General features: G+C 56.0%; 1 protein-coding gene and 1 long non-coding RNA gene across 2 annotated transcripts in view; both read right to left on the reverse strand.

The window, feature by feature from the left end:
- Nucleotides 1-12,931, reverse strand: part of LOC125691173 (heat shock factor protein 1-like) — a 45,385-nt gene extending 32,454 nt beyond the window's left edge. The window contains exon 1 of the mRNA XM_048940205.1: nucleotides 12,670-12,931. Within this exon, the coding sequence (XP_048796162.1) occupies nucleotides 12,670-12,798 (129 nt within the window). The 5' untranslated portion in view covers nucleotides 12,799-12,931. The remainder of the gene's footprint in view (nucleotides 1-12,669) is intronic.
- On the reverse strand, nucleotides 1,954-9,850 carry LOC125691189 (uncharacterized). The gene is made up of 5 exons (XR_007376031.1): nucleotides 5,476-9,850; nucleotides 4,914-5,379; nucleotides 4,070-4,155; nucleotides 3,858-3,900; nucleotides 1,954-3,644 (listed from the first exon to the last, which is right to left on the reverse strand). It is a non-coding gene; the product is annotated as an uncharacterized LOC125691189 (long non-coding RNA).
- Nucleotides 12,932-12,964: the final 33 nt, after the last annotated feature.

A 12,964-nucleotide genomic window follows, 5' to 3' on the forward strand; every position in this document is an offset into this window, starting at 1 on the left:
GTCAAATGTACTGTTTAAATGGGGACGGCACAGCTGGAAGTTTGAAGCTCCTCGGCACCGGCACCGTTACGCGGCGCTTGGGGCGAGACGAGACGGAGCCGAGAAACAGGAGGAGAGCGGCTGCGTGTGGGCAGGGAGTGACAGGACATGGGGAAACGGATTGCAGCTCAAAGAGGGCGGGATGGGGTCAGAGATGGGGAAATCCTTCAGCCAGAGGCGGTGCAGCCCCAGCACTGCTGCCCGGAGCTGTGGGTGCCCCAGCCATGGAGGTGCCCCAGGCTGGGGGTGGGACCTGGGCAGCCTGAGCTGGGGGGCAGCCAGCCCACGGCAGGGATGGGGCTGGGGGTCCCTTCCATCCCAACCATGCTGTGGTTGAGTGATCTGTAAGGACCCTTCCATCCCAACCATGCTGTGGTTGTGTGATCTGTAAGGACCCTTCCATCCCAACCATGCTGTGGTTGTGTGATCTGTAAGGACCCTTCCAACCCAACCGTTCTGTGGTTGTGTGATCTGTAAGGACCCTTCCAACCCAACCATTCTGTGGTTGTGTGATCTGTAAGGACCCTTCCAACCTAACCATTCTGTGGTTGTGTGATCTGTAAGGACCCTTCCATCCCAACCATGCTGTGGTTGTGTGATCTGTAAGGACCCTTCCATCCCAACCATGCTGTGGTTGTGTGATCTGTAAGGACCCTTCCAACCCAACCATGCTGTGGTTGTGTGATCTGTAAGGACCCTTCCAATCCAACCATGCTGTGGTTGTGTGATCTGTAAGGACCCTTCCAACCCAACCATTCTGTGGTTGTGTGATCTGTAAGAATCCTTCCGACCCAACCATTCTGTGGTTGTGTGATCTGTAAGGACCCTTCCAATCCAACCAAACCATTCTGTGGTTGTGTGATGTGTAAGGACCCTTCCAACCCAACCATTCTGTGGTTGTGTGATCTGTAAGGACCCTTCCAACCCAACCATGCTGTGGTTGTGTGATCTGTAAGGACCCTTCCAACCTAACCATTCTGTGGTTGTGTGATGTGTAAGGACCCTTCCATCCCAACCATGCTGTGGTTGTGTGATCTGTAAGGACCCTTCCAACCCAACCATGCTGTGGTTGTGTGATCTTCAAGGACCTTTCCAACCCAATCACTCCATGGTTCTACGACTTTTAAAGACCTTTCCAACCCAACCTGTTCCATGCCTCTATAATCTACAAGGACCCTGTCAACCCAACCATTCCATAGTCCTATGACTTTTAGGAACATTTCCATTCCAACACATTCCACAGCTCTGTGATCTTCAATGACCCTTCCAACCCATTCCACAGCTCTATGAACTTTAAGGACCCTTCTAACCCAACCCATTCTGTATGTCTACTGCTCTATGATCTTTAAGGACCCTTTTCCTATCCAACCCATTCCATGGGGTCATGCTACAGCAACTCCTTCTTTCTGTGTCAGCCTTACTGGAAGAACAGCAGAAACGGACCCAGAACCTCGAGGAACCCACTCCTAACTCCACCTGGAGAGGAACAAGGGTATTTCCAAGGCACCAGCTGCCCTTCCCATCTCTGCACCAGACCCTGCGCCATCAGCTCCATGCAGGGACACAACTCCTGGTGGCAGCTGCCCCTGCCCCTTGGGAAGCATCGCTGCGCTGCAGGGGACAGAGAGGGGCTGGGGGCTGCTCCCAAGGATGGCCAGCCCCCCTGGTGTGGGGCTGGGGGCCCCGGGAACCAAACAGGGGAAGGCTGCAGACCAGGGAGAGAGCTGCGGGTTCAAAGGGCAGAGCTTCCAAAGGGGATCGCAGAACAGCTTTGGTTGGAAGGGACCTTAAGGATCCCAAAGTCCCAGAACCACAGGGGCTGGAAGGGACCTCTGGAGCTCCTCCAGCAGAGCCTGGCCCCCTCCTCCCACCCCCCAGACACCCATCAGCGCTGCTCAGACCCCTCTCAGCCTTCTCTCCCCCAGCTGCACAGCCCCGGGGCTCTCAGCCCATCCCCACCAGGAGGAGCTCCAGGCCCCCCCATCCCCACACCCTCCGCTGGGCTCTCCCAGCACTTCCCAGTCTGCCCTGCACTGGGAGCCCAGCACTCCAGCAGTGCCTGCAGGGCAGAGCAGAGGGGAGCAGCACCTCCCTGCCCTGCTGGCTGCACTCTGGCAACGCACCACAGGGTCCCGTTGGCCCTCTTGGCCTCCAGAACTCACTGCTTTCTTGCCTCAGGGTTTGCAGCAGCGTTTTGGAGCAGCACAAGGGTGATGCTCTGGGATCACTGCAGGCAGACGGCAGCAGCACTCAGCGATTTCCTGGGCACATCCCTGGCTCAGCAAAAAGAGCTGCTGGCTTATTTCATGCCCTCTGCTTATTTCACGTCCTCTGCTCCCACCCACTGTCTGAGCACGAACAGACAGGCTTGCTGCCTGATGCTGGCACATAGGAGCATCGCTGCCGGCAGATCAGCGCACCTCAGGCTTCTCTCTGGGTCACCTTTGGGTGCAAACCAGGCCGAGCCGTGGGGCTGCTGTCCTGGCCATGCATTCTCAGACCTGCTGCAGCCCCTGTGCCCCTCACAGGGCCCTTCATGCTGCTGTGCTGACAAAGCAGGGCGCCCTGTGCCGGCAGCTCCATCACGCTGCACACATGCACACATTGCCAACCTGAGCTCAGCCATTCCTCCATCCCAACTACAGGGCAGGAGGGGCTCCTCTGGATGCCGAGTGCCACGGCTCCTCCAGGCTCAGCCCAAAGGAAAAATAAAGAGTAGAACTTCAGGGCGGACCATAAAACCATTTCCTGAGGCAGAAAAAGGAAAAATAGTACCCGCAAGGAGGTTCAGCTTGCCCAAGGAGGCTGTGGATGCCCCATCCCTGCAGGCATTGGAGGCCAGGCTGGATGTGGCTCTGGGCAGCCTGGGCTGCTGGTTGGCGACCTGCACACAGCAGGGGTTGGAAGCAGGTGAGCATTGGGGCCTTTGTAACCCAGGCCATTCTGTGATAACAACAGAGGTCTCTATCTACCAAACGATGCATTCGCTCACTGCTCACCGACTGACACGCAGTGCCTGAGGAACAGCTGCTTCCCCCTTGGTCAGCTCTCCCCAAAGTTTTTATGATTCCATATGTTACCTAAAGGGCGCCTACAGGAAAGCTGGGCAGGGACTTTTTATAAGGTGAAACAAGAGCAATTGGCTTTAAACTGCAAGAGATTTAGACTAGACCATAAGGAGAAATTCTTTACCATGAGGGTGGGGAGACACTGGAACAGGCAGCCCAGTGAGGCTGTGGATGTCCCCTCCATGGAGACATCCAAGGCCAGGCTGGATGGGACCGTGAGCAACTTGGTCTGGTGGGAGACGTCCCTGCCTATTGTAGGGGGCTGGAAGTAGCTGATCTTAAAGGTCCCTTCCAACCCAAACCATTCCATGATTCTGTAATCCTAAAGGCACCTTTCAACTCAAATCACTCCGTGCTTCTATGATCTCTGAGGTCCCTTCCAAGCCAACCATCCCACGGCTCTATGACCTTTAAGGACCCTCCAAACCCAGCCATTCCATGGCTCTATGACCTATAAGGACCCTCCAAACCCAGCCATTCCACAGCTCTATGACCTATAAGGACCCTCCAAACCCAGCCATTCCACAGCTCTATGACCTATAAGAACCCTCCAAACCCAGCCATCCCACGGCTCTATGACCTATAAGGACCCTCCAACCCAGCCATCCCATGGCTCTATGACCTATAAGAACCCTCCATACCCAACCATCCCATGGCTCTATGACCTATAAGGATCCTCCAAACCCAGCCATTCCACAGCTCTATGACCTATAAGGACCCTCCAACCCAGCCATCCCATGGCTCTATGACCTATAAGGACCCTCCAAACCCAGCCATCCCACAGCTCTATGACCTATAAGGACCCTCCAACCCAGCCATCCCATGGCTCTATGACCTATAAGGACCCTCCAACCCAGCCATCCCATGGCTCTATGACCTATAAGGACCCTCCAAACCCAGTCATTCCACAGCTCTATGACCTATAAGGACCCTCCAACCCAGCCATCCCATGGCTCTATGACCTATAAGGACCCTCCAAACCCAGCCATTCCACAGCTCTATGACCTATAAGGACCCTCCAAACCCAGCCATCCCATGGCTCTATGACCTATAAGGACGCTCCAAACCCAGCCATCCCATGGCTCTATGACCTATAAGGACCCTCCAAACCCAGCCATCCCATGGCTCTATGACCTATAAGGACGCTCCAAACCCAGCCATTCCATGGCTCTATGATCTATAAGGACCCTCCAAACCCAGCCATCCCATGGCTCTATGACCTATAAGGACCCTCCAAACCCAGCCATTCCACAGCTCTATAAGGACCCTCCAAACCCAGCCATCCCATGGCTCTATGACCTATAAGGACCCTCCAACCCAGCCATCCCATGGCTCTATGACCTATAAGGACCCTCCAAACCCAGTCATTCCACAGCTCTATGACCTATAAGGACCCTCCAACCCAGCCATCCCATGGCTCTATGACCTATAAGGACCCTCCAAACCCAGCCATTCCACAGCTCTATGACCTATAAGAATCCTCCAAACCCAGCCATCCCACAGCTCTATGACCTATAAGGACCCTCCAAACCCAGCCATCCCATGGCTCTATGACCTATAAGGACGCTCCAAACCCAGCCATCCCATGGCTCTATGACCTATAAGGACCCTCCAAACCCAGCCATCCCATGGCTCTATGACCTATAAGGACGCTCCAAACCCAGCCATTCCATGGCTCTATGATCTATAAGGACCCTCCAAACCCAGCCATCCCATGGCTCTATGACCTATAAGGACCCTCCAAACCCAGCCATTCCACAGCTCTATAAGGACCCTCCAAACCCAGCCATCCCATGGCTCTATGACCTATAAGGACCCTCCAAACCCAGCCATCCCATGGCTCTATGACCTATAAGGACCCTCCAAACCCAGCCATCCCATGGCTCTATGACCTATAAGGACCCTCCAAACCCAGCCATTCCACAGCTCTATGATCCATAAGGTCTCTTCCAAGCCAATGATCCCATGGCTCTATGCTCTGTAAGGACCCTTCTAACCCAACCATTCCACAGCTCTATGATGCTTAAGAATAATTTCAACCCAATACATTCTATCATTCCATGGCTCTATGACGTTCCAGTACACAGCAATCCATTCTAAGCTTCTACGACCTTCCAGGATCCTTCTAATTCAATCATTCCATTGCTCTATGATCTTTAAGGACCCTTGCAACCCAACCATCCCACCCCTCTATGATCTGTAAGAACCCTTCCAACCCAATCATGCCATGGCTCTGTGATCTTCAAGGACCCTTCCAACCCAACCATCCCACCTCTCTACGATCTACAGGGACCCTTCTAACCCAATCCAACCCAATCATGCCATGGCTCTGTGATCTTCAAGGACGCTTCCAACCCAATTATCCCACCTCTCTATGATCTACAGGGACTCTTCTAACCCAATCCAACCCAATCATTCCATGGCTCTGTGATCTTCAAGGACCCTTCCAACCCAACCATCCCACCTCTCTACGATCTACAGGGACCCTTCTAACCCAATCCAACCCAATCATGCCATGGCTCTGTGATCTTCAAGGACGCTTCCAACCCAATTATCCCACCTCTCTATGATCTACAGGGACTCTTCTAACCCAATCCAATCCAATCATTCCATGGCTCTGTGATCTTCAAGGACCCTTCCAACCCAACTATTCTGTGGCTCTGTGATCTTCAAGGACCCTCCCAAACCAACTATTCTGTGGCTCTGTGATCTTCAAGGGCCCTTCCAACCCAACCATCCCACCTCTCTATGATCTACAGGGACTCTTCTAACCCAATCCAACCCAATCATTCCATGGCTCTGTGATCTTCAAGGACCCTTGCAACCCAACTATTCTGTGGCTCTGTGATCTTCAAGGACCCTTCCACCCCAACTATTCTATGGCTCTGTGATCTTCAAGGACCCTTCCAACCCAACCATCCCACCTCTCTACTATCTACAGGGACCCTTCTAACCCAATCCAACCCAACCATTCCATGGCTCTGTGATCTTCAAGGACCCTTCCATCCCAATCATCCCACCTCTCTACGATCTACAGGAACCCTTCTAACCCAATCCAACCCAATCATTCCATGGCTCTGTGGTCTTCAAGGACTCTTCCAACCCAACCATCCCACCTCTCTACCATCTACAGGGACCCTTCTAACCCAATCCAACCCAACCATTCCATGGCTCTGTGATCTTCAAGGACCCTTCCAACCCAACCACTCTGTGACTCTACAAAGACTGTGACCCCCAGGGCTGCCTGCTGGGCCAGCACAACCCCTACCAACCCACAGCACCAGCAGAAGGCATCAATGCAGAGCACCCACACGGCTCCTTCCCCACAGCACCTCCTGAGCTCCCCAGTTTGTCCCAGCACCCAACCGCCTCCACTTCAGCAGCACCGCTTCCCCCAGCCGCCCTCCCAGCCCTGCAGGTCGAGTCACCGCAGCTCAGATGAGCAGAAGAACGCGCAGAGAGACACGCGGCCCACGTCAGACACAAGGAAGCAGCAGCTCAGCACCACAATCCGTCCCCGCCAGGCACGGCTCCGCGCTCCGGCAGCTGCTGATGCCGCACGAGGCCTCCGCACGCCTCGGGGAGGGAGGTGAAGTCAGCAAACCTCACCCATCAATTAGCCCTCAATTAGCCACGCTGTTTGTATCCCGAAAGTGTTGCTCAGAACCCAGGAACCTGCCGCTATTAAGTGGCCCCAGAGCTCCCAGCAAAGCGGCACCAGGGCTCCCGAGGGCAGCGGCTCCACACAGAGCTCATCCAAAAGGAATCCCAACCTCCTTCAGCTCCTGTTCAGCCATCCAACGGTTTTGGCTGCGCTCGGTGGCAGTGGGGACTGCTGACATAGAATCACAGAATCACAGAATCACAGAATCACAAGGCTGGAAACGACCTGCAAGATCATCCAGTCCAACCCCCCTCCCATTGCTATCAGTGCCACAAGCTACTAAACCATCTCTTGTAGCTCCTCATCCAGGTGCCTCTTGAACGCTGCCAGGGACGGCGACTCCACCACCTCCCTGGGCAGCCATTGCAGGGCCTGGCCACCCTCTGAGAGAAGAAGTTTCTCCTCATGTCCAACCTAAACCTCCTCTGGTACAACTTGTGGCCGTTTCCTCGGGTCCTACTATTTGCCTGGGAGAAGAGGCCAGGCCCTTTTGCACCACAACCTGCCTTCAGGAGGTTGTACAGTGCAATGAGGTCTGCCCTGAGCCTCCTCTTCTCACACTGAACATTCCCAGCTCCTTCAGCCTCTCCTCACCAGCCCTGTGCTCCAGACCCCTCACCATTTCATTGCCCTCCTTTGAACACGCTCCAGTGCCTCCATGTCTTTCTTGCAGTGAGGGGCCCAAAACTGAACACAGCACTCGAGGTGCGGCCTCACCAGTGCTGAGTACAGGGGATGCTCACCTCCCTGCTCCTGCTGGCAGCACTGTTTCTGATGCAGGCCAGGATGCCGTTGGCCCTCTTGGCCACTTGGGCACACTGTGGGCTCCTGTTCAGCCGAGCATCAACCAACACCCCAAGGTCCCTTTCCTCTTCACACTCATCCAACCACTCATCCCCAAGCCTGTAACTGCATGGGGTTGTTGTGGCCAAAGTGCAGAACCCGACACTTGGCCTTGTTCAACCTCATCCCATTCATCTCAGCCCAGCGATCCAGCTTACCTAGATCCCTCTGCAGGGCCTCCCTGCCCTCAGGCAGATCGACACAACCTCCCAACTTGGTGTCATCTGCAAACTTACTCAGGGTACACTCAATCCCTTCATCTAAGTCATCAATGAAGATATTAAACAGGATGGGCCCCAGTACCGACCCCTGGGGGACACCACTTGTAACAGGTCTCCAGCTGGACTTCACTCCATCACTGACATCAGTGACACATCACTGACATCAGTGGGGACTGCTGACAACCAACCCTTTGGGGCAGCCTCCCCCTGAATTTCACCGGGTGCCATCCCTCTCTCTCTCTTCTTGAGGAAGAACTGACTCTGAACAAGGAAAACGCATCCACAGCCACGAGCCCTGCGCAAAACGCAGCTCCAGAGCTCATCTCTGCAGCTCCAGAGCTCATCTCTGCAGGACGAATTAAGCCAAGTCCACGGGAGGTGTTCCTGCCTGTGGAACCGGCAGGCTTTAAGGTCCATCGCCACCCAAAGCGCCCCATGATGATGAGAGCCCACAAACTGCTCTGAAGCGCTTTGCCTCCCACAGCCGGGGGGAAATGGGATCTGCAGAGGTGAGAGGAGTTCCCACAGGTTACGAAAAGAGTGTCAAAGAATCACGGAGTGTGAAGGCCTGGCCTCCGAGGAAACTGAATTAGAAGGTTATGTCTATGCACACACATTTACTTTCCTGCCTTCTGCTGATGCACCTCTCCTTCCTGACGGCGCTTACGGGTTCGTATTCCTGCTCCTACAGCCCGCTCCTTCCACCTCCTGCCGGAGGAAACTCAATGAGAGGAATTAACCACAGGCCAGCAAAAAAGATACAGGAAAAAGGGAGGTAGGAAATGAGAAAAGTGCGAGCAGCACAGCAAGAAACACAGACATGGGGCGAGGATTCGGCTCGTGCTCCATCCCAAGAGGGCAGAACTCATTTTCATGGGTGCTATGGGGCTCAGGAGAGCGCTGTGCTCACTGCCCGCTGCCCAGCAGCATCCCTCACCCCAAGGAAAACCAACGGCTCAGCTTCTGCTTCATGGCCCACACCAATGTGAAGAAGGAAAAGGGTCAGAGAACTGCTGGGGGGAGGCCCTGCTGCTCCCCAGCTGCCAGGCAGATCAGCAGCTCACGCAACACTGGTGCCAGCAGTGCAAGGAAGGACGCGATCAGACGCGGCTGACCCAGGACAGCTGAGCTCTGCTCCTGAAACAAAGAGCTTCAGGATTGTCTCAGGCTTTAACAACAGGTTCTAGAAGTTGCACGGTCCAGATGTGGGCTGTGCTCCCACAGCTCTTGCCACGGCCCAGCAGGTTCATGTACCCACCAAAGAGTATCAAGTACCTTAAGCTTAAGGAGGGGAGGTTTTGATTGGGTATCAGGGGAAAGTTCTTCAAAGAGACAGTGGGGAGGTGCTGGAGCAGCCGCCCAGAGGGGCTGTGGGTGCCTCATCCGTGGAGGTATTCAAAGCCAGCTTGGATGGGGCCCTGGGCAGCCTGGGTTGGTGTCAGATCCGAAGGTTGGTGGCCCTGCGTGTGGCAAGGGGTCGGAGCTCGATGGTCCTTGGGTCCCTTCCAACCAATGCCATTCCCTGGTTCTAACAGTACAAAGTTTTAAAGAAGTCAGCATTCATCTCTCTGGCTCCTTGTTGCAGAGCAAAGCTGAGCTCTGAGCTCAACCTCAACGCTGCGACCGTCCGAGCTCCCACTCAGCTGCTGCTGCCTGCAGCCATCCCCAAAAAACAGCGCCCCAAGCAGCAGTGCTTTGTCATCTGGGGAACAAGTCGGGGTACGGCGCAGTCAGCACGGGGTACAGATGCAGTCCTGAGGAGTGCTCACCCCGTGCTGCTCTGCAGGAAGCAGAACTGGGACAGTCACCCTTTCCCACCTCCTTATCCTCACCCATCAACAACAGCTGCTTGCCCTTAGGGTGTGGGGTCACATCATAGCTGAAACGGCCCCAAAGAGGGGCAGCAAATGGTCTGAAGTGGAAGAACCCCAAGGAAAAGGCACCAAGCAGGCGTGACCACAATAACCTAAGGATGGGCAGTGAATGGCCCCAACCACAAAAACAAAGAGGGACAGCAAACTGTGCCTGTGGGCTGGGAGAGAGGGAGAGCAAACTGTGCCTGTGGGATGGGAGAGAGGGACAGCAAACTGTGCCTGTGGGATGGGAGAGAGGGACAGCAAACTGTGCCTGTGGGCTGGGAGAGAGGGACAGCAAACTGTGCCTGTGGGCTGGGAGAGAGGGACAGCAAACTGTGCCTGTGGGCTGGGAGCAAGGGACAGCAAACTGTGCCTGTGGGATGGGAGCAAGGGACAGCAAACTGTGCCTGTGGGATGGGAGAGAGGGACAGCAAACTGTGCCTGTGGGCTGGGAGAGAGGGACAGCAAACTGTGCCTGTGGGCTGGGAGAGAGGGACAGCAAACTGTGCCTGTGGGATGGGAGAGAGGGAGAGCAAACTGTGCCCACGGGATGGGAGTGAGGGAGAGCAAACTGTGCCCACGGGATGGGAGAGAGGGACAGCAAACTGTGCCTGTGGGATGGGAGAGAGGGAGAGCAAACTGTGCCTGTGGGATGGGAGAGAGGGACAGCAAACTGTGCCTGTGGGCTGGGAGAGAGGGACAGCAAACTGTGCCTGTGGGATGGGAGAGAGGGACAGCAAACTGTGCCTGTGGGATGGGAGAGAGTCGGAGCTCCTCTGCCTTCCTCCAACATGCTGGGAAATATCTCCACTGCCTGCTGCAGGGAGCCTGCTCCACAAGGGGGTGAGACTCAATGACCTGTAGAGGTCCCTTCCAACCCCAACAGTTCTGTGGTTCTGTGATCTCAGGAGGAGAAACGTAGCCGAGGGCAATGCCTTTGCTTTAGTCAGCACAGGGGAAGCGCAGATTCCATCCTGCACACCCGGATACAGGCGCTGCCCCCCTCCCAGCTGCACACAGCTCACAGGGGTGCCAAACCCCCAGGTGGATCCATCTGCAGCAGGGTGAAAGGATGGGGAGGGCTGTGCAACCCCTCACGGGTGCCTCAGCGAAGCAAAAATCCCAGAATCCCAGGTTGGAAGGAACCTCTGGAGCTCCTCCAGTCCAAGCCCCAAAGCAGTTCCCTGTAGCAGCTGCACAGGAAGGTATCTGGGTAGGTTTGGATCTGCGCAGGGAAGACTCTCCCACCCCTCTGGGCAGCTGTGGCAGGCTCTGCTGCACTCACAGCACAACGTTTCCATCCTCCTGTTCAGAAGGAAACTCCCTGGGCTCTGCTTTGTGCCTGGTGCCCCTTGTCCTGTTAATGGGGCAGCACGGAACAGAGCCCAGCCCCCTCCTCACAACCCCACCCTCCAGATATCCGTCAGCACCGAGCCCAGGATGTGAGAACACAAACCCAGGCCACGAGCACTCAACCCCCACGTGCTGTGGGAGCAGGATGGGGCATCAGCTCACAAGCAATGACTTGCAAAGTGAAGGAGGTATCAGCAGAGCACACACGGAGCAGCTCCCATCTCATTACTGCCACACAGAGTCAGATAAGCAAAGAGGAGCCGGAGAGCAGCGACGATCCGGGCTCATAAAACCATTCTCAGCAAATGGGAAATGTGTTTTTATTTTGGCAGCAGTCCCACTCCACGGAGCCCCTCGCTCCTACCTGAACCCACACCTCCATAGGGAAGCTGTGTTCAACTCGCACCAGCAAAAACACTTTTCTGCTCTTCAAGCATTTTGGTTGCAAACACGCGATTTCTGGTCAAAACTTGTGCCAGCAAGAAGTTCAGGTCAGACATAAGGGAGAATTTTCCTCCCAGAAAGAGCAGCTGGGTGCCACCCAGGGAGGTGGGTTTGGAGAGGGGGAATCACCATCCTGGAGGCAATAAGGAATGTGAGATGTGGCACAGTGGGGATGGGGGGACTTCTTGGGGGCGTTTTCCAACCTTGTTCAAGGCCAGGCTGGATGGGGTCCTGGGCAGCCCAGGCTGCTGCTAAATGTGGAGGTTGGTGGCCCTGCCTGCAGTGGGGGGGTGGAGATTCATGATCCTTGGGGTCATGAATCCAACCCAACCATTCTGTGATCCCAACCTCAGCCATTCTGTGAGCCTGCGGAAGGATTCCCCCAGTGCATTCAGTCCCTCTGGTTGGTGCCCAAGCCGTGGGCAATCTGCTCCCTTTAAGCCCAGGAGAACACGGCAGTCAGAAGCACCACAAAGCGCAGCCCATGGTGGTGCAGTTAAAGCAGACACCCTGATCCTACAGACAAACCCCCAGCAGGCCTCAATCAGACAGAAAACAGAGGCTGCAGATGCCCCGTCCATCCCTGGAGGTGTCCAAGGCCAGGTTGGATGGGGCCCTGGGCAGCCTGGGCTGCTGTGAAATGTGGAGGTTGGTGGCCCTGCCTGTGGTGGGGTTTGGATGTTTGTAATCCTTGGGGTTCCTTCTCTAACCCAACCATTCTGTGATCCCAACCTCAGCCATTCTGTGACCCTACAGAAGGATTTCTGCAGTGCATTCAGTCCCTCCGGTCAGAAGCCAAGCTTCAAGGAGGTTGGTGGTGGCCCTTCCTGTGGTGGGAGTTGGAGATTCGTGATCCTTGGGCTCCCTTCCGACCCAACCACTCTGTGATTCCAACCTCAGCCATCCTGTGGGCTCCCTTCCTACCCAACCATCCTGTGATCCCAACCTCAGCCATTCTGTGGCCCTACAGAAGGATTCGTGATCCCGGAGCTCCCTTCCACCCCAACCATTCTGTCATTGTGCGACAACGCGCTCATCCCGCCCAGCACAACCCCAGCCCGGCCCGGGCCCCGGCACACCGCTATGCCCCCGAGGGAACGGCACGGACCGCTGACGAACGAGCTGTGGGGCCGCTTAACGGAGCGGATAACAGAGCGGATACCGGAGCCGCGCCTCCTCACCGGGCTCCAGCAGATCAGCGGGTCGGTCTCGGGATCCTCCACCAGCGTCCACAGCTTCGTCAGGAAGGCCGATACGTTGCTGCCGCCCGGGCCCGCGCCCGCCGCTGCCGCCGCGCCGGGACCTTCCATGGCCGCGGGGCTCCGGGACAGGGAGGAAAACGGCGGAAGGCTCAACGGCGCCGGCGGGGCCGGGCGGAGCGCTGAGCGGGGCGGGCGCCGGGGCCCTGCATGGCCGCCGCCATCTTGGGCCGCCTCCGGGACGAACCCCCCGCGCCGAGACGCGCTGCGCATGCGC

Source organism: Lagopus muta, chromosome 3, assembly GCF_023343835.1.
Source record: "Lagopus muta isolate bLagMut1 chromosome 3, bLagMut1 primary, whole genome shotgun sequence".
Taxonomy (NCBI): Eukaryota; Metazoa; Chordata; class Aves; order Galliformes; family Phasianidae; genus Lagopus; species Lagopus muta.